This window comes from Halichoerus grypus, chromosome 1 (assembly GCF_964656455.1).
Source record: "Halichoerus grypus chromosome 1, mHalGry1.hap1.1, whole genome shotgun sequence".
In the NCBI taxonomy this organism is placed as follows: Eukaryota; Metazoa; Chordata; class Mammalia; order Carnivora; family Phocidae; genus Halichoerus; species Halichoerus grypus.
The window spans coordinates 200,959,325-200,986,086 of record NC_135712.1 but is presented as its reverse complement, the minus strand read 5'-3'; the positions used below and the strand labels follow the sequence as shown (position 1 = coordinate 200,986,086).

The 26,762-nt window shown below is 49.0% G+C and overlaps 1 protein-coding gene across 1 annotated transcript; it reads right to left on the bottom strand.

The window, feature by feature from the left end:
* Positions 1 to 26,762, bottom strand: LTF (lactotransferrin). The gene is made up of 17 exons (XM_036107657.2): positions 26,631 to 26,762; positions 20,302 to 20,465; positions 18,020 to 18,128; positions 17,511 to 17,693; positions 17,093 to 17,240; positions 16,076 to 16,131; positions 14,455 to 14,633; positions 13,796 to 13,970; positions 12,832 to 12,986; positions 11,642 to 11,732; positions 10,645 to 10,692; positions 9,899 to 10,054; positions 8,119 to 8,260; positions 4,852 to 4,919; positions 2,715 to 2,899; positions 1,590 to 1,779; positions 1 to 206 (listed from the first exon to the last, which is right to left on the bottom strand). Exons 1-17 carry the CDS (start codon positions 26,671 to 26,673, stop codon positions 172 to 174), a joined length of 2,127 nt encoding a protein of 708 aa, XP_035963550.2. The 5' UTR covers positions 26,674 to 26,762; the 3' UTR covers positions 1 to 171.

The window sequence follows — 26,762 nt, the reverse complement described above, 5'->3', positions numbered from 1 at the left end:
TGAAAATCAATGGTCTTTCTCATTTTATTTATTGTGAGGATGACAGCAGGGAGCTGGGAAAGCAGATGACTGGCCAGGAAGGGAGAAGGCCCAGCACCTCCGGGAAGGGCCGAGAGCAGCGAGGGGCTGAGGCGCCTCAGGAAGGGAGGCCAGGCCGTCTTCTGGCAGGTTTTATCTACTCAGGAAGGCGCAGGCTTCCAGAAGCGCTGTGGGACATAACCAAAGCAGGAGATTCAGAAACTGATCTTTTTTTAAACCAAGAGATCAGTCAAGGACTGAAGTACTGAAACACAGACCTTCCCCTGTCTTCTCCCACCAACCCTCGGCCCATGCTTGCTCACCTTGCCCCCCCCCCCCCCCGCCCCCGGGGCCTCCTCCTAACGGCAGCCACCACGGCTCTGGCCCTCACTAACCCCAGTGACTTCCTGCCTTGGCCCGAGTGACACAGGACCCACCCCCATTTGCCTCTAACTGAATCAACTGTCACACTCAAGTCACAAGACACGGATGGTCCTCAGATGGGATCAATCAACTCGCCCGTCTTCAGGCAAATCTGTCTGAGGTGGTGTTCACCTACTCGTGCACTCAGGCATTCACAAATACTCGCTGAGGCCCGCTTTGTGTGAGGCACTGTGCTAAGTGCGGGGTCCAGCAGGGACACACGGGCCCTGACGTCACAAGAATAGCCCTGCAGCCTCTTTGTCAGAGCAGAGTCCTCGGACCACCTGATCACAATTCCCCGAGATGCTGGTTGGTAAAGAGCGGTGACAGTATTGACATTTGGGGCCGGGGAACTCTTTGTTGGCCAGGCTCTTCTCTGCCTTGTTTAGCAGCATCCGTGGCTTCTGCCCACAGACACAGCTGCACCCCCTAAATTGTAAGAATCAAAAATACCTCCAAGCATCGTCCAATGTCCCCTGGTTCGGGGCGGGGGGGGACCTGCACCTAGCTCCGAAGGACTGATACAGAGCTTCTTGGCCCCACCCCATCCCTGGGCCCCCACCACCCCGAAGCCTCCAGTGTCTGATGAGGTACCAGAAACGGGGCTCTGGGTGACCCCCTGTGCAGGGGAGGCGGTGCACATTGCAATTTTAGAATCACCGCCTGGAGCCTTACGACACTCTGCAATATCTTATAAATGTTTTTAAAGGAGCAAATTATTTGTCAATACATTTTCCTGGCTAAGATACTTTCTGAGAATTTGTATTCTCCACGGCTGGTATTTATGGTAACTGTCTAGAGACCAGAATTTGTATATATATATATACACACATGTATGTGTATGTACATGTGTATAAGCCTATGTACATATACCTACATACATATACACACACACTTCATTCTACTGGATAAAATGAATCACGGTTTCTAAAACCCACGACAGGCACCATCAGCATTATAAAAATTTAGCATATGACCACTGCCTTATTTTTCTCTGTCTTTCATCTCATCCGGGACGCTGTAACTTCCTGAGGCAGCGGGATAGTACATCGCCCTTTTTTATTCCCATCTTCATTCCTAGAATGCCTCCTGGCCCTGCAACCTCGCCACCCTCACGCATGCTGGCTCCTCCGGGGCGTTGCACTTACGGGAGCTTGAGCACTGTCGCAGATTGGCAACGGCCGTGACGTAGGCTGATCCCAAATATTCTTCGTACGTGTTTTTGCCCTGGAGTCTGGCCAGGCACTCCGTGTTGTCATTGAACAGAAGGTTTTTGGTTTCAGACAGGAACAAGCAAAACTCTCTCGGGCATTTAGCTCCGTTTCTTCCAAACTGATCCTGTAGTAACAGGGCAGACGGTAAGGGAGCGGCCGAGGGAAACAGGAGAACGTATGGATTGGGAGAGGCCAAGGACATCTCTTCCATCCAGGCTCAGCCCCGGGAAGCCCAGGGAATGAAAGGAGCTGAGTTCTAGAGGTTTTCCACCGCTTGGCTGAGCCTTCCCCTGCCCCATGTCCTCCTGCGGCCCGTGCCCCGGGGGGGGGGGGGGCAGATCCACCGGGTGGTGCCTGGGCCCCTCACTACTCCTGATCTCACCTCCCGCCATCTTTCCCTCCTTGTCCATCTGTGGCCTCTTCCCGTAGAACCTCTGGGTGGCTAGATGACAGCTGAGGATTTCTGAGCTCTCCCCCAAAAGCTGATCACCTACAGCACTCTGAGAGGCCAGCTCCAGCAGACAGACGGTCTGCACTGGAAATCGTCTCTGCCATTGATCAGGTCATGGCCTTGGGCGGGTGGGTCACTTAGCCTCCTCTGCAGGGCTAGAGCAACACAGCTCCGTGATGGACCCCCTCTTGCCAGCACCAGTGAGTGTGCCACAGTGAGGTTACTGTGCCCATTATTGCCATTCTAGGGCCTTTAAAGCAACCTGGACACAAGGTGTTCTAATACAAAACTAGAAGCTCTAAAAGAGAATCACAGACTTTAAGGAAATGGCATGGGTCCCTTCAAACCACTTCCCACAGATAGCCTTCAATCTACAGAAGTTCCGGGTGTGTTGTGTCTAGAGACACATGTGGACGCCTCTGTGGTTCTCATCACTGAGACTCTGGGTGGCTCCTCGGCATGAAGCGAACACGGTCAGCACCAGCGTCCAGCAGCGGGACAGGAGAGGGGGGCTCTGGACGGGCTGCTACCCCTTTGGCACTGTGACCGCCCCGCCTCGCAGCAGCCCGAGCACGTAGGAGAAGGCAGGAGGCCCTGGTCATCCACACCTGTTGGTCGAGCAGCACCTCCTTCAAGTGTGTTGCCTTATCTTCCCGAGATACCACAGCGTGGTTCGGAGCCATGGCCAGGTGGCATCTCTTAGCCTCCGTCACGGGCTTCCGGGTGCCATCGAGGCAGAGCAGTTCAAAGTCCTCCAGCTTCAAATCCTTAGCCCAGGCCTCAGGGTTCCCGCCTGGGGAGAGAAAGAAAGGCGGCATCAGTCAGGTGGGTCGGACGAGTCCACTGGCCTCTCTTGAAATGCACACATGCGGATCGCGGGGATGCGAGGGAGAGGAGAGGAAGTTTTGTCCGCACAAGCTATACAAACTTCAAACACAGCAAACGTCGGTGCCGCTTCCATACAAGCAGACAGGATCCAGGAACATAAGGGAGCGAAGCCCTGACACATTCTACAACGTGGATGAGCCCTGAAAACGGGATGCTCAGTGAAAGAAGCCAGTCACAAAAGGCCACGTGATCCCATTTCTGTAAGACATCCAGAATAGGCAAATCTACAGAGACAGAGAGGAGACTGGGGGTTGGCAGCTCTGGAGGCGTGGGGAAAGGTGCCAGGGTACTTTATGGGGCGTTCTAGAGTGTTCTAGAATTGGACTGGGCTGGTGGGTGTGGTGCTCCGTGAATGTGCTAGAGACCACTGAATCCCACACTTGGAATGGGCAGATTTTTATAGCACGAATTATATCTCAAGAGAGCTACTAATTTTTTAAAAAGAATGCCCTCCACCTGTGCCCTATTTTCCAGTGAGTTCCAGAAAAAGAATATCTGGTTTATGTTCAAGAAGAAAGTGTTTTGTCCTTCCGTTCATATTCAAATGCTCTTAGTGTATAACCAGACAAAGGACAGGAACTTCTACAAGTTTATCGAATATGTTCCATTAATTAAAAAAGATAGTTGTGAAATCGCGAAGAAACTTACACTGAAATCTGACATCGCTCTAGGGGATCGAGAGTACACTTATCGTGATGAGCACTGAGTCATGTACAGAAGCGTTGAATCGCTATACTGTACACCTGAAACAACTATCACACTGTATGTTAATTATACTTCAATAAAAAAAAAACTGACATCAATCAATCCCTGGAGATCACTTAGATTAATGGTTCATAAATTCAAAATGGAATTGTATGCATGTCTGTGTGTGTGCAAACACAGGTTCAATGTTCAGGCCCCTGCTTCGCTCCTTCTGCCCCCTCTTCCCTCAAAAACAAAACAAAACAGAAACAAAAACACTTTATCCATTCTCTTGGCTTTGTCTATTTGATATTGAGATCACTCCAAATTTTTATGTCTGTCCTCAGTCCCTCTCCCAAGAGACATGGGGAGGATCAGAAGAAGGGAGGAGGGGCTGTGACTGCCGATATTTGAAGGACAGAGGCAGAAGGTCGAGGAGGTTCTTTCTCAGAGGCTGAAGTGGCTAGTCATCTGCTGGGGACCGTGGGGGCCAAGTGGGGGTTCAGGAGAAGGCTGCAGTTTGGAAGGTGGCCAGATGGCTTGGGGGGCTGAAGTTGGCAATTATTATTCATCTTCCATTATCTGTACCTGCCTGTGACTTTGTCCCCAAAGACTCCCAAGGAGTTTCCAAACGTAGGGCTCACACAGGTCCGAATGAAGGCCCTTACTTCCTTTTTTTTTTTTATTTTAAAGATTTTATTTATTTATTTGACAGAGAGAGAGATAGCGAGAGCAGGAACACAAGCAGGGGGAGTGGGAGAGGGAGAAGCAGGCTTCCCGCCGAGCAGGGAGCCCGATGTGGGGACTCGATCCCAGGACCCTGGGATCATGACCTGAGCCGAAGGCAGACCCTTAACGACTGAGCCACCCAGGCGCCCCCTTACTTCCTTTTTTAAAACTATGGGACAGGGAGATGGTGTGCTTCTGAGGTTGACTAGACAAAGTCAGGGAGACATTTGCTATTGAGGATGGCAGGTGTGTGTGTGTGTGTGTGTGTGAGAGAGAGAGAGGGAATTTGGTTTCAAAATCAATGTGACACTCACAGACATACCATGTGGCATAACGAGGTAAAGAATTTTGGAAGTCACTTGATCCAAACCCTAGAACAGGTTATAACAGCTTCCCATTTGCAAACCTGAATACTGAGACGTGAAAGGGAAACACTTCGCTTACCATTCGTGTTCTGCAAGACAGTGACGTCTTTCACAAATGCGACGTCTCCAGCCCTCTCCGCCAGACACCTAAAATGTTCCAGAAAATAAACACATTGCCACAAAAGAGAAACTATTAGGGTTTTCATAAATATTTGTAATATAGATTCCAAAAACTGAAACACAGGAAGAAACAGGGAACAGATAAAGATAAATATTTCCAGGAACTTATGGTTTAAAATGGTAGCTTGAACACATGCGTTTGTGAACCTTCCCTGCTTCTAGAATCCCAATAAAATGACGTTAGTGAGATTGCTGGGGTTTTTTACATTAGCAAGTTTTTTTAAGCCAGAAACCGTGAGCAAGAGGAGGGCAGGAGGGGAAGAGAGAAGGTAATACTGACAACGTTTGGAAGGCGGAGAGCAAATCAATGAGCTGTAATTGACCCAACAGAGCAGAAACAGCTTGTAATGTATGCTGAAAGTGAGGGAAGCCCAGAAGAACTGAGGTGTGCTACAGAACTCCAGAAAAGCTCATCAGCTAGAAGCACCAAGCACCATGAAAGTGGCTGAGACAGGAGGACCGGATAGAGTGTGTATAGGCACGGCTTACGTGCCCTCCTATTCCATACGGATGGGAGGTGGCTCCCCACCTCCCCCAAGCAGAGCACTGAAGCTTTGTTCGTGAGAGATTGAACCTGAACAACATTAAAGACAGAGAGCCAAGCACAGTGGAGAGCAGAGGCCCAAGACTGACATCGGAGAGTGGTTTGAGTATCTATATTCTGGAAGGTTAAATCATGACCTCTTTTCCCCACTCAGCCTCCCACGAAGCATACGAGATGATTCTTTCTCTGGAAAAGCTGATCAATCCAAGAAAAATTCCTATAGATTCTGACATGGGGAAACTCCACGGTGAAATGACACAAACCAATTGCCCCAAAGGTGAGACCCATAACCAAGCCAAGACGTGGCACCCGATGCAAAACTCACAGCACTAGTGTTTCATTCTTAAATATGGACATGGTCAGAAACCACTGAGGAAATACTGGAAAAAATGTAGACTGAAAAAATGTAGCTAAGGGGCGCCTGGGTGGCTCAGTTGTTATGCGTCTGCTTTTGGCTCAGGTCATGATCCCAGGGTCCTGGGATCAAGCCCCGCATCGGGCTCCCTGCTCAGCGGGAAGCCTGCTTCTCCCTCTCCCACTCCTCCTGCTTGTGTTCCCTCTCCCACTATCTCTCTCTGTCAAATAAATAAATAAAATCTTTAAAAAAAATGTTTAAAAAAATGTAGCTATTATACTCAGAAAATACAGAGACAATACAGGAGAGAGAATAAAACTTTTTTTTTTACTATAATGAATATCATTAAAGAGATGAAAGAAAGTGTAGCATTCATAAAACAAGAACAAGAAGCTCTAAAAAAGGAGCAGTCAGAACACAAACTGTTCTTAGAAAATAAAAAATCATCATAAAAATTCTCAAAAATGATATATTGATTAAAAGGTTAAGCTGAAGAAGTATCCCAGAAACCGGAAGATAAAGAAAAGCAAATTATAAAAAATAAATAAGAAGAAAATGAAATGATAACCCAGGAGTCAATAATTTAAGAATTAAGGTTTAAAGAGAAATCAGAGAAAACAGAGTAGAAATTATCAAAGAAATAATGAATTAAAATTTCCCAGAATGGAACAACTTGAGCTTCCAGATGAAACAGGCCCACCAAGTGCCCAATCCAAAGGATTAAAAGGGACTCACATAAAGAAATATCAGTGTGAAGTTCAGAACATTGGAGACTTTTTTTTAAATTATTTTTTAAAAACTCAGAAACTTCTTAAGAAACTTGTTTTTTAAGCATTTTACTTTTGATAAAACTCCAAATGAATTTTTCCTAAAAAGTATTTTTCATTCATTGTTAAATCTCTGTAAATTTAGAGAGAAATACACATTTAAGAGAGAAGTATAGGTGTCTGATTTCTTTACTCTTCACAAAATATTCTTTGTGTCAACCTGTGCATCTAAGATACTTCCTAACTCTCCTAAAGCTCATTCTCTCAGAGCAAGGAAATTACAAATAAATTGAAAACTCAAAAATCAATTTTTTTTCAAAAAGGAAGAGTCATATACAAAGAATCAGGAATCCAAAATGGTATCAGATTTCTCAACAAAAATTCTAGATTTAGAAGACAATGGATTGATGCTTTAAAATTTTTGAATTTGCTGTAGTTTCTGTCTTTTTGTTACATTCTAGATAACTTTTTCACATATCTTCCTTAATTCTCTTTTTAGCTATGCCTAAGCTGTTAAACTGGTCAACTGTGTAGCTAATTTCAATTGCTATATTTTTTCCTTTCCAGAAGTTCAATTTATTCTTTTATATAAAAAAAAAATACTACCTTGTTTTTTCTGATGGATGTTGCTTCTAGTAACTTTCTCCCTGTGTTTTTAGTTAATATTATTATAGTTATTTTTGACTGTGTACTGCTCATGGTTATCGAGACAGGATTTTTGAGCAATCGTTGAAGCCTAACCTGAAGGTGCTGTCTTTCAGGCAGGTTTCTAGAGGGGACCACTTTTAAAAATATTTATGAGTTGAGAATTTCTGGACCATTCTAGGGGATATAAGTTTGAGCTGCAAATCCATGCAGGAGATGGCTCATGCTTTCTGTTTCTCAGGGATGGTGTGCATTCTCCTCTCTGTTTTCTTCAGCATCCAGCAACTTGATGCCCTCAGGAGTAGGTGTGGAAATTACTTCTGATTCACTCCTACCTTAAAGGTGTATGTAAACTCTGTGCTCAAGTTTGTCACGACAGGTAAATGTCCTCAGGACAAAGTGAACACTTAGCTCTCTGAATTCTTATTCTCCCTTAATAATCTTACTACTTTGTCATTTATTCGGGGGGGGGGGGCGGTTGGCGGCTACAGGAAAGAGAAGTCTTGCCCATAAAATTGAATTGTAGAAAGGACGTAAGAGACCACCAAACACGACCCATTTGATTTTGAGGAGGAGGACACTGAGGTCCACTGAGGCTAACTTTGGCCCCAAGCCCTGGGGAGTAGCCCAGCAGAGCTGAGGTCATGCAGCCCCGTGGGAGAAGCCCTGTGGCAGCCTCCGGGGAGGAATGCAGGAACCCTCGGGGGTTCAGCCTCTTAGTGGACCCCCAGGCTGCCCCCTGGCTCTGCTGTGACAGGTCGTATCTGTCTCCTTAGAAATGCACTGCCAAGATTCTGGAGGATGAGGGACGAAGGACGGGGCCCTACCCTGGGCAGGCTCGGCCGCAGAACTCACCTGAAAGCCCCAGTGTAGCCAAAGTATCTCTCACTGTTGTTGGGCACGCACTTGTTCTCACCCTTCTCGTCGCCAATGCACAGTGCACAGAGATTGGACTTCGGGTCAGACCCAGGGGCACAGCTCTGGCTAAAGAATTCATCTGCGGAGAAGGAACATGGGAGTCAGCGCTTCCTACCTGAGTCGAGACAAGAGACCTCTCTACCCAGCAGACCATGCAACCTGGGTTGGGTTCATTCTGTGGCCCGGGATGGACAGCACACACTCGCTGCCACACACAGCCACGTGCTACCACCCACCGCGGGCCCAGCAGAAATCAGAAGAGCTTCACGCCGGAGGCACCGACAGGAAGTCTGCCCAGGGACTGACCAGAGGGTCCCACTGTGACAGCCTCGGGCTGGAAACTCAACCGATGAATTTGGCGGCAACTCGCGGCAGAACCTGCAGGCCGCCCTCCAGGATCTGATGTCCACTTTCTTCAGAAATAGAAACCCTGCTTTTTACCTGGGTGCCTGGTCCCTTAGAATAAAGACCGGCCTGACCAGATGCCCTGTGGCTGGTACAGAACTCACCAGTGAGTTCCTTAGAAACACCCTTCGAAGACAGTTGGCACACGCCCCTCTCCCCTTCTCCTTCCTTCTGCACACGGCATGCAGAAGCGGGCACTCGGCCTCCAGTTGTGACATGGGCCATGAAGCAACCTTGAGCGTGGCAGCCATGCAGGTCGCAGCCAGATGTCTGAAACCCGGGTCTCTGACACCATGTTGCTGTCACAGTAGCTCTGGACAATCTAACCTCTGGGTTTCACTTACATGGGGAAGAAACCTCTGCTTGGTTAAAGTCTCTGCTACTTGGAGTTTTCTCTCCTGGCCACTGAACTTAATCTGAACTAACTCACCGTGTGATTTGACCCACGTTCAGGAGTTAACGTGGACTTATATGGGTGAAGGAGAGAGGACACGGTGGGGACAAGAAAGTCCTGTCTCGATGAGCAGCTGGCACCCATGACCAGACTCGTGCGGCGCCAGCCCCTGGAAGAGCCACACCGTGTGGCAACCTCCGGAGAGGCCCAGGGAGCACCAGCTAAGGTCCCCCCAGCTCGGAGGCAGCCACGGGGCTTGGAAAGGGCGACAAAGGTGAGTGCAGAGCCCCACGGAAGTCTGTCCGAGCCAGGCTCCCCCAAATCCACTCAAAATGCAGCAGCGCCCCCCTCAGGGAGACGCCTGCACGAGAGGCGAGCCCCACACTTCCACATCAGCAGGCCCGCACAGGTGGGGCACGGCTTACACATGGGGTGGGAGCATGGCACATGGCAGGGAGAGAAGGCCCCAGAAGCAGGCGGAGCCAGAACCCTTGAGCTCTTATTTGGTTTCCTGGCGGTGTGGAGGAAGAAGTCTCTCTCCTGAGGCAGGCAGGTGCCTTTCCCCAAATTAGGAAGCCAGTGCCTATGAGAAATTTGGATCCAGCGTGCCAAGAGATAAAAGAAAAAAAAAAAAAAGTAACATCTGTACTTCTCAGAACCTGCATCTATTCTTAGGGTGCAGAGAAGCAGACTGATCCTCCAGTTTTTTATCTTGGGGGGTGGCTGGGGCAGGGGAAGTGTGGGGTAGAGACCCACTCGATGCTGCTCTGTCTGCAGGGGGAAGCCACACGGACAAAGTGCTCACCCCAAAAGAGGCCTGCAGGCCACGGTCGGCCTGCCCCTCCCCGCCCCCACCCTTCCCTGAGGTCCCACAGCTCAGAGCCCCCACCCACCCACGACTCCCTCAGGACGCCTTACCGAACTTGCAGGAGCCTGTCTGGTTGAAGAGCAGGCCCATGGGGATGTTCCAGCCTGCAGTCCTGCCCACGGCTGTGTGGCAGGACTTCCTGCCTCTCAGAGATTTCCAGGTGAGACCGGCATCTGATCTCCTGACAACGGCCACAGCAAGGTACCCTTGAACCACAGAAGAGAGGAGAGGGGGCTGGCATCGATTTGAGCGTAGCTGTCTGCAGCCTGAGCCAAAGCAAGTCGAGGAGCGCCCCCAGGTGGTGATGCTCCCGGATACCTAGCCATTGTCAGAAGCTTAAGCGGCTGCTCTACGTGAAGGTGAGACTGATCTAGGCTATGAAATGAAGAAGTAGGACAAGCTGAGCCTTTAAGTGATTGCCGGGAACCGTCCCTGACCAGCCACACATCATCCCTGAGTTATACACCGACAATTCGCCGTGATATGGGAGCCGCTGGGCGAGTACAGAGCTCTTCTGAATCGGGGACAAGCATGGGCTCTGGCGGGAGGGCGGGGGTGATGCTCAGAGCACGGGATGTAGCGCAAGAGACCTGGTTCAACTCTGAAAGTTCTCTGCCAAGTGTGAAGGTCAGTAGAAGATTCATTACAATTACTCATCTATGAATTCTCTGCATCTCCAAAAGAACTTAAGGCTTCTCCCGCTGCATCTCTGTGAGTTTTTTTAGAGTTCCTGCCACCTCCTCGGGCAACGAGGATGACTTGCCCTCGACCCTAAAATGAGCAGGTTCCAACTCACCTTCCACCGGTCTATCCACACAACCTGCTTTATTAGGGTTCTGTGATTCTGAAAGGACAAAAACAAGCAAAATGTCATTAAGCACTGAGCTTTGTTGAGAAGTTGCAAACTTTTAAATCTCAGCGATGCAGGATCAAATCCGAAGAGACTGTGCAGTGGTCCAGGGACCAGAAAGGCATCTGTGTGTTCACGGATGCTCACGGCAGCTCGTTCACAGTGGCCCCTGGCTGGACACCACCCAAATGCCTCTCCACCATAGGAGGGACAAATAACTGTGGTCGAGTCACACCACAGAACACCGTACAGCCACGAGATTCAATATTCTTTGGATGAATAGCACAAACGTTAACACCGTAACACAATGGAGAGACGTACAAAGCACACGCCTCGCATGTAAGGTTTAAAAACAGGCAGAACTCTTCTGTGCCATCTGAGGTCAGGGGTCATTACCCTGGCTGGAGTAAGGGGGCTGGTGGCAGGAGGGCACCCGGGGCCACGTGGAACTTGCTGTGTCTCAATCTGGGCACTCACGCAAGGGGATGTATCAGTTCGTGAAATATCACTGAGTTGCACACCTATGGGCACTTTTCTGTATGTATATTATACTTTATTAAAATCTTTTTTTAAAGATTTTATTTATTTATTTGAGAGGGAGAGAGCAGGAGTGGGGGGCTGGGCAGAGGGAGAAGGAGAAGCAGACTCCCTCCTGAGCAGGGAGCCCGATGCGGGGCTCGATCTCAGGACCCTGGGATCATGACCTGAGCCGAAGGCAGACGCTTAACCGACTCAGCCACCCAGGTGCCCCTAACGCCTTTTTTTTAAATGAAGAGGAGGAAACCAATCTATGCTCTGTTGCTCCTCAACACAGCAAGCTGTGTGGGTAAAAGCCTCTTTCCTTTATTCTTTCCCCCGATTCTCCTGTTTGACTGCATCCATCCATCCATCCATCTCCCACGGCCCAGCGGAACAGACCAGAGAGGACACTCCCCTGACTCACTTTGGTTCTCTGCCAGGACAGGCACCAAACCGCACTTGCCCGCAACATAGATAAGGCCTCCATCCAGGCTCAGGGCATCAGCTTTTCCTTTCTGTAAAACCAAAGCAAATCGTCAGCACCACGCAGTAAAGCTGTCTCCCGTACCGCCCGTCTTTACAGTCTCTAAGAGCATGGCTTCATGTCAGAGAATGTCAGGTGTTCCCATAAAGCAGCAGAAAGAGACCGGGTTTGTTTGAATGGAGCATCCAAGGAAAGACTACGTGCACTATGGATTCTCTACCAGCCTCACACGCTTTTCATGCTGTCACTTCCAATGCAGAGACCACGCACAGGCAACACTGACCCTCTGTCCTCCAAGCACTCTTGGGACGCCCTCCTGGACCAGCCTCTCTTACTGAGGAGACGCATGGGCTGCATCCCGTGGGCACTACACTCAAAGTGCTACACAGAAGTTGTTCAACGTGGGGCGCCTGGGTGGCTCAGTCTGTTAAGCGTCTGCCTTCGGCTCAGGTCATGATCCCAGGGTCTTGGGATCGAGCCCCAAGTGGGGCTCCCTGCTCAGCGGGAAGTCTGCTTCTCCCTCTCCCTCTGCCCCTCCCCCTGCTTGTGCGCTCTCTCTCAAATAAATAAAATCTTTAAAAATTAAAAAAAAAAGTTGTTCAACAAATGAGCAGGAATGACTGATCCACCTCACCCTGGGAATGAACGAGCCTGCTCCCCAACATCGGAACATAGATTCATCAAGACTGCAAACTCCCTCTTCGGGTCAGTAATAATTCTTTTGACAGCTCTACTAAAAATATCTGGAGACGTGGCTGAAGATTTCTATTCAGGGATGCAGCACCACGGGGTTATAGGTAATAACGAAATAAGGGGACAAAGCAGACTAGGATCACGACTAAACCGAGCCACAGACACAGGAAAGATACCCTAACCTCATTTTTAAGTGTTTTCAGAGAATACATCTTCACGTGGGAAAATGGCCACGACGTACCGTCAAGTGACAAGGACTCAAAGCCTGCGGAGCTGGTGCCATCCAGGATGGTTGCGGGCCTATGCACTCACGCACCAAGAAATCCGGGGCTGGGGAACTATCACCCCCCCCCCAACGGCGGTGTAGCTCTGCTAGTTGTGTTCGCCCTGCTACCTGTCGATGCCTCCCCGGCCCCCTGCAGTAATCGCGCCCCTACCTGGACCAGCGCGATGCAGTCCTCGCCGCTGGGCGCCGACTCGCAGCTCACTTTCCCGCCGCTCGCGTGTCTCCACTGCTCACACTTGCGCAGCTCGTCCGTGCCCACCGCGCACCAGGCCACCCGCGCGCGCCGCTCCGCCGCGTCCGAAGCCTCTGCGCACAGGGACGCGGCCGTCGTGGGGCCCAGAGCCCGGCGGGGACACCCCGGCGCCCGCCCGCCGCCCGCCGGCCCAGGGAAGCAAGCGCCCGGGCACCTGCCGCCCGCCCCCTCCAGCCTCAGACGCGCAACCCCTTCTCCAGGCGCGCGCAACCCCGGCTTCTCATTCCCCTTCCTTTGGAGACTTCCCCGGCTTCTAATCCACCCTTCGAGCCTTAGTGCAATGACTTGCCTAATATCTCGGTCCCACGGGATAAAAGCTCCAGGACACAGAGACAGTGGCAGTCCCAGGAGCTGGCCTAGGGGGCGTTGAGCCCAGCCCTGAACTCCCCTAGGGCAGTCACCACCATTAACTACAGTGAGGTGTCCTGGAAACACTCCCCCCCTCCACCTCCCCGCTGCACCCAGGAGAGGAGGAGCCATGACTGAGCTGGCCCACTGTGGTAGCCGCCAGGTGCAGGGCCCCAGGCCAGACGTGGTGTCCACCAGGCCTCGGGGTTCATCCCTGGAGGCACCCTGGCTCTCTTGGTTCCTGTGCATATATCTTACTTCATAGGAGGCTCGCTGATTGTTCTGTCAAGGCTGGGGAGCCTGATGTAGATAGACAAGGACATAGAACAGCATTGGGCGCCTGTCACAGGAGTTTGGACATATTAAAATGCCCTGACTTGGTTGATGGAACACTGGTATCTGCCTCCAGTGGAGAAGTGACCACTCCAGAGCAGGGTCCTTCCTGGAAGGCCTCCCCCGTGGCTTGCTGCCCCTGCACCAGCCTGCCCCCAGGGCCTGCCCGGGCCTCACTCACTTTCCTTCAGCCCCTGCAGGGCATTGATGTAGTTGAAGCCAAGGTACAGCTCAGAATCTATATTCGAGGGGATCCTCGAAAACCCAAGGGCGGAGTCTCTGAACAGCAGATCCTTCTCCCCTTCAGAGGAGCCGAAGAGCTGGAATGAAGATGACTTGTCTTTTCCAAACTTATCCTAATTCGGGAAAAATTCGAATTACAGTCTCAGTGGTAAATAGAGAGGAAAGAAAAAACACAATGTTGAAAAACAATTATCTGGAGCTGGGGGATGATTCTGAGAGCGGGAGCCTTAGTTCACTTCCTCCTGTGCAGGGAGCCAGGCGCCATCCCTGTGACAGGAGCTCAGCTGTGGCTTATTCCTTAGAAAGCTGCTAGGGTCCAAGCACCTTAGGGTCCTGAGAATACGACCTCATCCTCCCTCTGCTTCTGCTCCAGCTCACGAGACACCGTTCATCAGTAATGCTGGAGAGATCTTTATTGTTTCTGCTGTCCAGAGCACAGCCGAGTTAGGAAGTTCACTGAATTTCTTAACTTTTGTGCAGAGAGGCTGCAGAGCGACTTCTGGAGCAGCAGGAGATTAGGGAAGGAAGGAATCTCCCCACACCGAATCCAAGCAGGTGGGGAGGGTGTCGGGGGATGGGGGGAGGGGAGATGGATACCTGTGCCTTCTGGAGAAGCTCCCAGATCAAGTCCTCCTTGCCATTCACGCTCCGGGCCACAACAGCATGTGAAGGGATCCGGGCCAGGTGACAGTTCTTGAAAGCGTCCACGGGCTTCCGAGCGTTGTTTAAGCAGAGCAACTCATACTTGTCCTGGTCAGCCTTGTTGGGCAGGTTCTCTGCAGGAAGGGTGGAAGTGAAGGGGAGCCCAGATGAGCCCACTGGAAGCATTAACCATGAGCTACCGTTGCCCTCTTACCAAAACCTCTACTCTCCCTGATGCACTCTGCAAAACTAGGGGGTCAGAAAGGTAGTGGATTGCTCCAGAACATTCAAAAAAGAAAGATAGTGCCCAGAAAGCCTTGGGGGCTAAGCCCAGTGTTCCTCTGAGTCAGACAGGCTGCTCTGGGATTATTAGGACTGCAGCCAGGCCAGCCAAGGAGGGGGGACCGGCCCCCATCTGTTTCCATGTGGCAGAGGCAACCCCAGGTAGCCAGCCAGGGGGCGATGCCTCACCCACCTCTCTAGAAAGAATAAAAACTACAAACACTTTTAAGGCAGGAAATACAGTTGAATCGCTTCCCAACATTGGGTGTTATCAAAAGAAAGGGAAAGAAGACTGTTTTTATGAGCGAGGTCGGCCCGATTTGGAACTGCTAATGTATCTCGTACATAAATTGCTTCAGGATACATAAAGCGACAGGAACCTGCCCAACTCATCTTACGAGATTAGTACAACCTTGATCTCAAAATCAAAGAGAGAAGTACAGAAGAGAATTACAGGCCTTTTGTACTTACGAACATAAAATGCATCAATCTCAAATATACATTAGCTAACTCAGTCTAACAGAGTATTTTAAAAACTAATAGATCAGGATTAAGTTTTGTCAATTTATTCCATTAACGAAAGAATGGCCAGTCATCAAAAAAGCTGAAGCAATGCACGTCCTTAATGGAGTAAAGGAGGAGAACCATGAGATCATCTTAATAGTAATAGATGCAGAAAAAGCATGTGTATGTTCAACATCTACTTGTGTTTGTTTGTTTGTTTTTTAGTTTCAGAAAACTAGTAATATGGAGAACTTGGTAAAGTTCTTGACCTTGACAAATGCCATTTATCACAATGGCTACAGCAAAATCATACTAACAGAAGAAAATGTAAGCATGCACTTCAAATCTGGTGGACTCATTCCGTGGAGCATTCCTCAACTGTTAGAACCACTGAACTAGACATACACACAACATAGATAAATCTCTAAAACAAAATGCTGGGGGGGAAATCTGGGTAGTAGCATGGTTTCTAATGTTGAAACGTCTGTGGTCTTAGAACCCAAAAACACAAGGGGCGCTCTACATTTTGCAAGACCATATACGTCTCGAAGGACCCGTGTCAAGTACCGTGGCAGGGCTGTCTATGAGGAAAAGAAAGGCAGTGGGTATGGTGGGTTTAAGGAAAAATGATTGTTTAAAATAGGAAATAACAGGACATAAGAGGCATGCCCTGAAGGGAACCTTGACAATAGTGTGCCAAGAGGTGAGGAGTTCGATTAGCTCAATACTCAAAATTATGAGAGAATAAAATAAAAGGAGGAGTGCCCGTGGCTGTCCTCCTGCCTCTTACCAAATACTGTACTGTCCCTGACAAATGCCACATCTCCAGCCCCTTCTTGCAGGCACCTGTGGAATGAGAAAGCACCAGAAGGGTCAGCACGGAGCGGCCCTCCCCAACTTCTTCCTCGTGCATCCCAGGAGAACAGGGTCCTAGGGCTTGTCTCCTGTGGGCGTCCAGCCCACGGAGGTCAGGGCTCTGAGGCTTTGGAGCACCCCATCTGGGGAGGGGTCAGGAGCCACCCCCAGATAGATGGTGAGGAAGAATGGCTCAGGTGCTGGCCAGAGACAGCCCCCCCCCCCACCGCACCTCCTCCTGTGTTAGAGGCTGAAAGGGCAAAATGGGTCTTTCTATATAAAAGGGTTTGAAGCCTCTACACCAGAGAGTAAAATCTGAGTATCCTCGACCATGTGGTTCTCCCTCCCAGGACTGAGTGGTGGCCGGCAGACAGGCAGGCCAAACTGCCCGAGCGCAGGAGGCAGATGGGGGAAGAGAAGCAGCCTCAACCTCAGCCTCAACCTCAGCCTCAGCACGGGGGCAGAGGGTGCTGGGGGCAGTCGGGCAGAGCTCGCTGTCTCCCAGCCAGGGTAGAGGCCCGTGCGGAGAAGACCACATCAGCCCGGACACTCCAGCCGTCCCGCCGGGAGCGTGGGACTGGTCATCTCATGACAAGCCCCTGCAGTTCCTCTGTGGTTAGGGAGAGGGCGGAAGTCCGCAGGGGAACCCAGGACATCAGAGGGCAAAGCCAGACTCAGGGTTCTCCAGGGAGAAGGAATGACCACTGCCGGGAGGGGGGGGGGGAGGGATGGCTCACTGGGGTGTAGAGGTGAGGGGCACCTGGGGGGGCCCAGGGGTGGGGGCTGGAGGGGCACGTGCTCCGGGCAAAGTCAGTTCGCTCTTTGGACTCAGTACTTCTGTCTACACGGCAGTGGGAGAACCGGACCTGCTCTGTGGGCCGGGCCGGCGGGCTGAGCTGTATTTGGGGCCAGAGAAAAGGCCTCCGTGGAAGAAGAGGGCCTTCTCACTCACTTGAAGGCACCAGAGTGGCCGAAGTATGGTTCCTGGGCGGAGCAGGCACACTTCTTGCCCTCCGTCCCCGCACACAGGCGGCATAGTTGGGGGTACCGTCCCTCATCCGCGCAGGGCACGCAGCTGGCAGAGAAGAATTTGGCCGCAGCTGTTGGACACAGAGAAGTAGACCACACAGTGTGAGCCAGCCCGGCCACAGCTCATCACACCTCCCAGCGTCACTCCTGCGGGCAGAGAGCCACCTCCCCCACCCCCGCTGGACAGCCTCCCTCGTGAGGCTGGGAGCACAGAGATGCACTTGGCCCACGGCAGACTCGGCTGCCACCTCCCAAGGGCCGCCTTGGGCTCATCGCACATGTTTACCAAGTGGCCTGGAGACCCGTGACAGAGATGGCCCACCATCCCCCAGCCACCTCACCTTCCTCAAGGGGCTCGGGTGGCCCTTTCCAGTTTAAGAACGGACGAAGGGTACCCATGGGGATGTTCCATCCAGCCGGCATGCCAAGGCCTGTGTGGCAGGACCTCACGCCTTGCAGTTGGTTTAGCTGGAAGTTGGTGCCCTTCTTGGCTATGGCCACAGCATAATAGTGGATTCGTTGCTCTGCAAAGGGACAGAGAGAATTGAAAGCTCTTAGCCTGAGAATTTAAAGGCTTAGAGGGAGAAAAACAGCCCACCTTGACCTTGCCCGAGTGGAAAGGGGAGCCGTGTTGCTGCCTTTTCCTCTGGCCTGCTCTGTTTCCCCTGGGAGCACACGCATGTCCTCCCCCAGTGGGTGGGCATCTGGCCTGAAGAGCCCAGGGACTCCATCCCCTGCAAGGGGGGCGCTATCTGAGACCCCACCTCTACAGCTCAGCCCCTCTGACTGCACAGAGCCCAGGGCCAAGGCCAGGGCCACCCCAGTTTCTGGGTCTCCAGGGAGAACTCACTTTCTTGGGTCCCATACACCTCAGCCACTATGGGTCGCAGTTTGTTGGGACCCTGGCCTGCCTCAAACACCAAATCACCGTCCAGGGTCACAGCATCTGCCTTGTTTGCCTGAAAACAAAGACACCAACCAAGCTTCAGGAGACAGCCCGCCCTAACCCAGGCCATTTGATTCCAGGAGGTCACAAGTCTCCGTGGCTGGAAGGATCTTCAGAAGCGTTGCCTTTCGGTCATGTTCACTCATGTCCTGTGAGAGGTGTCCTCCTCTGGGGCCAAGGGTCCCTCCTCTGGGGCCCTGCGTCAGCTCAACTGCTTTAACTCCTGGGGTTGCTATGTTGGCTCTTTTGTATGAGCCCCCCTGCCTGTATTGGTCGTTCATTTCAGCCATTTCTATCTAAAGTTGTTTATTCTAGATGCTTCCTCCCATTCTTTTGCTCTATGTTTATTTCTTTTAAGTTCTTTTTTATCGAATAGAAAATAGAACTATTACGCTACCTTAAGATTATCATAGTAAACCATGTGCATCCTCTTTGGCATATTACTTCTCATATACTTATATATTTCTTATATTTGCAATCTGATAGAGATAATATTTGGTGGACTGCTTTACTCATCTAAAACAGCATGACATTTTCTTACTTCTGCAGCCTTTATTGATTTGATTGACCTCATAAAATTTTATGATAGCGTGGTTGTTCCATAGTTTATCAAATGATTCCTTAAATGTTCAGCACTTTCTGTTTTTGCTGTGATATCTATGCTTTCATGGATCGTTTTGTCCTCATAAATTTTTTTTTTCCTTCTGATGACCTGGTGCCTTGGATAGGCATCTGAAGGTGGGATCACAGACAGGGAGCAAGTTTATCTTCATGGCCCTGGCCACTGTTGTTATTCTGCCTTCCAGAAGATCTGTAATGTCAATTTAGAATGCCACCAATCACGAAGATCAGTTTCACTATAAAATCACCAGCAGGACTGGCTTTCATTTTATTGCTATTACTTTAGAAAATGCAAGTGCTAACAAATTGCTTAAGTGTGTATTCCTCTGGTTACTAAGGGAAACATTTCCTATTTTTAGTAATTATGCATGCCCTCTTACTAATGCTCGGTTCATATCATTTTTCATATATGACCCTACATTTCTTACCAGGTTGAATTAGTTCTTTAGAGCATACAGTAAATAGCAAACCCTTGTCAGAGCTGGTGCATATTCATTCTGGTGCTTTCTAAATTTTTTGGTTAAATGTTTTTAATGGCTATAAATTAAATTTGTTATGTTTTTCAATCTGTCAGTTTACTTCATGATTTAGTTCATTGCTTAAAAGCTACGAGAGTTCTTGTTCTCTAAAGTTCTGAGAATTAAACTGTCCCTTGGTTCTTCAATAATAAATGTTTTATTTCCAACCATGTCATTTGATGTGTGGTATGTAGAACTGATTTCGAAGGGGGCTTTTATTAAAAAGGCAGATTTTGCGACCTCATCACAGGTACTCGGTTGAATAGGTTAGAATAGGGTCTAAGAATCTGCATTTTAAACCAGCAGGGTATGCTGGTGCTCTTTTTCCCCCATGCCACAGTCATAAAATAATAGCCTACAACACTGTTCAAACTAGATTTTTCCCCTACATACTGTTTCGATAACTCTAGATATTATTAGAAACTTTGACACAAATTACCCACTCTGTGCTAGAGTCAAGTACCCACAACAATGGCACAGGGCAGGGACACAGAACATATATGTTGAGTGAATGAGTAAAAATTATTTCAGTAGATCTTATATCTCAAAAAACAAAAGGAATCTGAAATCATCCGGAAGTCATGATTCCCTTTTCTCTCCCTCTGGAAACGTCTTGCACGAATGTCTGTCCAATGCCCGGTGCCCTGGCCAGCCCTTCCCCAGCAATGTGATGTGGTAACTACAGACCAGCTGAGCTTACTTTGCTCAGGTTTGGCAGTAATGATCTTCTGGAGGTTTTACCTTTCAGAGGGACCGTGACTTTTGCCAGTGTTACATATTCATCCAATGTGACTGCTTCTGTGTTTGCAACAGCTGTTATTAACAATCTGAGTTGCAACCCCAGATTCCCCACACTTGGTCTCTCCACTTTGAAATGTTAATATCTGCTTTCAAAATAACCTTGTGTCCTATGAGGAAGGAACACTCCCAACTTACAGGTACCCGGAGAGAAAAGCAGAGGAAGTAGGGGAAAACACATTTCCTATTTCACTCCATTTCATTCCCTCCATTCAGTTTGGTCCCACCCAACACATGGCACTGACTTACCTTGATGGCCTGGATACATTGTTGGCGGGAGGTTCTCTTTGTGCAGGAGACAGTGGGGCCACCCACGTTTTTCATATTCTGTTGGAATTTGAAGCATTTTGCCCACTCTGCTTTTGATATGGTGCACCACCGAACATTTTTCGTAGGGGTGGCCAGACACAGCCCTGGGAGAGAGAAACCAAGGAGTCAGGGCTCAAGCACTGCCCACGGGAGACACCGCCTCACCCTTTGACAGGGTTTTCCAGACTCCTCCATCTCTCTGCTCCTCCCCTTTCCTCTCCATTCAGTGCCAAAATCAGGCCACTCTCCTCGAGTGGAGGTGTCCTGATGGTCTAATGAGCATTCTCTGCTGGCTGGAGGGCTGTGATTCTCAATAAATGAAAGGAGATAGTCAGAGCCTCTGGATTATTTTCCTTCCTGTAACTGACACATTTCCTACCTCTAAAAAATGACAATGACCTTTTGCCTCAGTTTGTGAGGTCTTCCATCTGCTCTGCCCCCCTTGAAGCTGAGAGATGGGCAGGAAAGGGATTACTATTCCTGTTTTGTTAATGTGGAAACTGGCTCTTGAGGAGGCTGAGTGATTGGCTGCTCAGCAGTGGCAAAATCCAGCCTAGAATCCAGGTCTCTCTAGACTGTTGCATCGACAAGAAACTCCCCAGATGATGCCAAGGCAACTAAAACACACCTGACTCCTTGTCAGTAGCTACAGGAAGCGGTGTACCAAATGGGTCAGCATGCCTGAGTTACCACCATTCACCTCTGTATCAGAAAGACTGGTTCTCCTGCTAAGACTGCCTTGTTGGTGGAATCTATGCAATTAGGAAGGAGGCTGGACCAGATTTGCTCACAGCCCTTAAAAACCATGTCACTGAAAAACTTATAGTGAACATTATATTAAAATGGTGAAAGACTGAATGCTTTTCCCCTAAGATCAGGTATCCACTCTCAGTTTTTCTATTCAACATAATACTTGAGATCCTAGCCATAGTAATAAGGCAAGAAAAAGCAATAGAAGACACCCATACTGGAAAGGAAGGAGTGAAACTCTCTTTGTTTGCAGATTACATGAACCTCTATGTAGAAAATCCTAAGGAGTGCGCAAAATGCTATTAGAACTAATACACAAGTATAACAAGGTCACAGGATACAAGATCAATACACAAAGAGCAATTATATTTTTGCATCTAAGCACTGGATGATCCAAAAATGAAATTAAGAATATAATTCTATTCAAATAACATCAAAAATAATTAAATACTTAGGAAAATATTTAACAAAACAAATGTAAGATTTGTACACTGAAAATTATAAAACTTTGCTGAGGGAAATTAAAGAAGATCTAAAAAATGGAGAAACATTTGTGTTCATGCTTTATAAAACTCAATATTGTTAAGATGGTAATTCTCCCTAAATTGATATAGAGAATCAACACAAATACTCTCAAAATTCTGGCAGGCCAGGTTTTTTTTTTGTTTTTTGGGGCGGGGGGGCGTAGGAATTGACAAACAGATTCTAAAATTTATATAGGATAAATAAGTAAATTGATATAAAATAGCCAAAGCAATTTTATGTAATTTATATTTACAATTTATTTTTATATAATTTATTTTATATAATTTATATTCAATAGTCAAAACAATTTTGAAAAAGAAAAAACCTATTGCAATTTTACTTCCTAGTTTCAAAACATACTATAAAGCTACAGTTATCAAAACAGTGATTAGCATAAAGACAGACATATAGATCAATGAAACAGAATTGAGTCCAGAAGTAAATCCTTATATTTACATTCAATTGATTTTTTACAACACTAAGGCAATTCATTGGCAGAAGGATAGTTTATTAACAAATGGTGCTAGCACACAGATATCCACATATAAAAAGATTAACTTAGAGCCCTACCTCACACCACACACAGAAATGAACTTGAAGTGGATCATAGAATTTAGCGTAAGAAATAAAACAATTAAACTTTTAAAAGGAAGAACAAGGGAAAAACTATGCAGCCTTGGGTTAGGCAAAGTTTAATTAGCTATGACACCAAAAGCACAGTCCATAAATGAAAAAAAACCATTAATAAATTGGGCTTATCAAAATTTAAAACTTTTATTTTTCAAAAGACAGTTAAGAAAATGCAAACACGGGGCACCTGGGTGGCTCAGTCGGTTAAGCATCTGCCTTCGGCTCAGGTCATGATCCCAGGGTCCTGGGATCGAGCCCCGCGTCGGGCTCCTTGCTCAGTAGGGAGCCTGGTTCTCCCCTGCCTGCCGTTACCCTCCTGCTTGGGCTTGCTCTCTGTCTCTCTCTCTCTGTGTCATATAAATAAATAAAATCTTAAAAAAAAAAAAAAGAAAATGCAAACACAAGCAACAGGTTGGGAGAAAATATTTACAAAGAATTTGACAACTCAGCAAAGACAAACAACCCAATCAAAAAATAGGCAAAAGATACGAACAGACATTTCACAAAAGAAGATACATGAATGCTAATAAGCCCGTGAAAAGATGTTCAATATCATTAATCATTAGGAAAATGCAAGTTAAAACTACAATGAGATATTCATTCATACCTACTGGAACTAGTTCTAATAACTAAAACAGAGGATAACATATGGGTAAGGATGTGAAGTAATGGGACCCCTTGTACATTGTAAAATGGTGGAGCCACTTTAGGAAACAGGTCGGCAGTTTCTCAAAATGTTAAACATAGAGTTACTCTATGACCCAGCAATCCACTTCTAGATATATAACCCAAAGAAATAAAAAAACATATCCACATAAATACTCTTATATGAATATTCATAGCAGCATTATTCAGAAAAGCCGAAAGCTGGAAACAACCAGAAAGTCCAGCCACTGGTGAATGGCTAGAGAAAACGTGATACATCCACACAACAGAACATTATTTGGCAGTGAAAAGGAAAGAACTAGTGATATGGACCATGATACGGATGAGCCTCATTTATGCTAAATGAAAGAAACCGGACACAAGACATTACCTATTATGTGATTCTACTTGTATGAAATGTCCTAAAAGGCACATTTATAAAACAGAAAGTAGATTAATGATTGCCTGATGCGGGGGTGGGAATGAGAAGTAATTTTAAATGGACATGAAGAAGCTCATTAGGGGGTGGAAATGTACTAAAACTGATTTACAGTGATGGTCGTGCCACTTGGTAAAATTACTAAAAATCATTGAATTGTACATTTAAAATAGGTGAATTTGTGGGCACCTGGGTGGCTCAGATGGTTACACATCTGCCTTTGGCTCGGGTCATGATCCCAGGGTCCTGGGATCGAGCCCCACATCCGGCTCCTGGCTCAGCGGGGAGCCTGTTTCTTCCTCTGCCTCTCCCCCTGCTCGTGCTCTCTCTCTCTCTCTCTCTCTCTCTGTATCCCTGTGTCTCGAGTGAATAAATAAAATCTTTAAAAAAAAAATAGGTGAATTTGGGGATATGTAAAATATACCTCAATAAAGCGATTACAAAACAAAACAAAAAAACGAAACACTTGATTGCAAAAGCCCCCTTCTCATTTGGATGTGCTTTAGAGTGGAACACTCAGCTCTCTGCCACCTGTTATTCATGAACCATTCCCTGCATAATCAGACCCACCAAAGTATTTGAAGCTCGCTGGGAGGGTTTGGTGAGGAGACCAGTGGCTCCCAGGCCAGGTCTGCAGGGACTCAAGAGCATGCTGCCACAATCCTTCTCCACCAGCCATCGTCCCAGGAAATCCCGGGGGATGTAATCTAGCCTGAGGCTCTCATGGAACTGTCCTGCCATAAAAATTAACCCGGTCATATTCAGCCACTTGTGACCCAGTAGCATTTACTGGATGCCGTCTGTATACACAGCACTCTGTGTCATACAGAGGAACATGTAAGCAGACAAGACTAGATCTTACCTCCCATTTGGAGAGGCAGAAAGTCAAAAAAGAGGAAGCTAAGGATGATGAATGCTCTAGAAGAAACAAATACCAAACCAGAAGTGAGGTACCCATGACCTCAGCCAGTAATCAGGGTGGTGGCAGTCCAGGAGGGTAAGAATAATGGCCCCATTGTTGCAAGCATCTTTTATGCCAGGTGCTTTACTCAGCACTTCACACCTTCTCTGTCCATTGATCCTCCCAATTCCCTGAACTGTCAGTGCTGCTAACACCCTCATTTCCAGGTCAGAAAATAGTGGCTTTGGCTGGTTATATGGCTTTCCCAAGGTCCCCCAAACTAATAAGTCTTGGGTCCAGGATTTGAACCTACGAAGTCAGACACAAAGCTAAAGTCTCTTACCACAAAAGCTAGCCTTCCTATTTAGGTTGGCTAGGTTAGAGATGGGCTGCAGTGGAGATGGGGTGAGTAAAGGGTTTGGGGTCAGATCATGGAAAGCCCTCAGTGCTGGTCCAAGGAGGTCTTATTCTAGAGGGAGTAGAGCTCTCTCATGAAAGAGAGCAGAGATAAGAGTTCTGCCTAGAATGGGAGAAGGGTAGACTGAAAGCAGGGAACCAAGCAGAAAAGCAGTGGGAATGGACAAGGGGCAGGAACAGAGAGGTGGTGTCAGAAATTAGCTTGGTGACGGATGGGACCGGAGGGTGAAGAGGGAAAGCAAAACAGAAGACCAGGCTTCAAGGTGGGGTGGGGGGGCATGAATAGCGGCAGGAATGGGGAACCCACAGGCAGAGTTGGTTTCTTCTCTTGGGAAGGGCTGAACCAGAAGACTATAAAGGACCACCAAGGGGTTTTCCAAGATCCACAGTCCCAGCCCCCAAAACACCAGGGCCTGAGTCAGAATGCACCACCCACTCATCCCTCCCCCTCTCACCAGCCACCTCCGAAGCCACACGTCCCCCTTAAGACCACGTGCTCTCTGAAGCAGGTCTGGGGCTGTATCCCCACCCCACCCTGAATCCTGTATCCCCACCCCCACACCTGAACTGTGTCAACCATTCAAATGCTGCCCCCCTGAGCCTGGATGGAATCTTCCTGAAAGTATGCATCCCCTGATTGCTTCTGTGCAGACATGCAGTGCCCTGACCTCAAGGGCAGGGGCCGGGATGGAGCTACTCTTCTCACCCCACCCAACCTCCGCCAGCCAGGATGCCCATGGGAGCAGGGCAAGAATCCCCTAGAGCAGGAGTCCAAGGCAACCAAAGATTCAAGTGAAAATGGAACCCAGGGGTGCAACTCTGAGCCCAGATCCTGCACCACAGCCCATGACCACCTCCAGGAAAGTAAGGTTTCCTGCTTCTTGGTCTCTCCCAGGTGGCCTCAACCCTGTGCTGTGCTCCCAGCAGGCTACAGGTCAGGGAGCAGAAGGGAAGCTGGTCCTGAGCAGTTGGTCCTGGCAGACCCAATCCTGCCTCAGAGAAGACAGGGATGACAATACCCATAGGAAGGACTTTGGAGAAGGGGACCAGAAGGTGGGGACAGGGATGGCTTCATGGTCCCTAGGTTTGGGGGTGTAAGCTCACTGTGCTCTCTATGACCCTTTTCCATCCAGGAAGCTCCCAGCTGGGAGTACATGCTCTTAGCCAGGAGGAGGCTGACCCGGGCTGGTAGGAGCCCAGGGAGGGAGGGGACACCTGTCGTTTTCCTCTGACCCCCCACATACTGCCTAGGCACTGATGCCCATCACAGCCCCCCACCACCTGCCCTCACACATTCACATCTCTGATGTCCATGACTGGCCAGTGCCCTCCGCACACCCCAAAAATTATTTCAGACAGTCCTAGTCTGGGTGCATTTCAAACCAGAAATCAATCATTTCTCTCTTAGACGCTCTGAAGGAGGGGTCCCCTCAGGAGGGTCTGGGCCACCACCCCCGCCTTTCTGCAGCGGGAAGCGCCTGTGTATACCTCTGCCCGCCATTGGGCAGGTGGCAGCCAGCCTCCACCTCACAGCTGCGTGGGAAGACGGTTGGACTTTTTTTGTAATCGAAGAAACTAAGGCTCTGTCTCTCCCAAGTTACACAGTCCTTGCAGGAGCTGGGCTCTGAGCTCCAGTCTCCTGTGTGTCTTGGGCAAGTCACTCACGGTCTCTGGGTCTCATTTTCCTCCCATGTAAAAAGCCTGCCACAGTACCATGGGTACCAAAGTTCCGGGAGGGACACAATGGGACAGGGTTGCTTTGCGCAGCTCTAGGGACACCCGCACCGGCTCCTCTAAGCCCTGCTCTGGCTCCTCCCCAGGCAGGTGGGCGGGACCCGGCCGGGGGCGCAGGGATGGACGGGTGCGGGGCGGGGGAGTGGGGACGCAGGCACCCACCCACCGGGCGTCGGGGATGGGGGGGCGCCCACCCGGCAGGGCGCGCCCCCAGGTACCTGCACTCACCAAGGGCCCCGAGGAACAGCAGGGCAGGGAAGACTAGCTTCATTCTGGGCTCCTGAGGCGACTCTGGCGACCGAAGTCTCTGCCACTGCCACCTGCACCAGGCTCTGCACCCCTTTATCCAGGGCTTGGTGA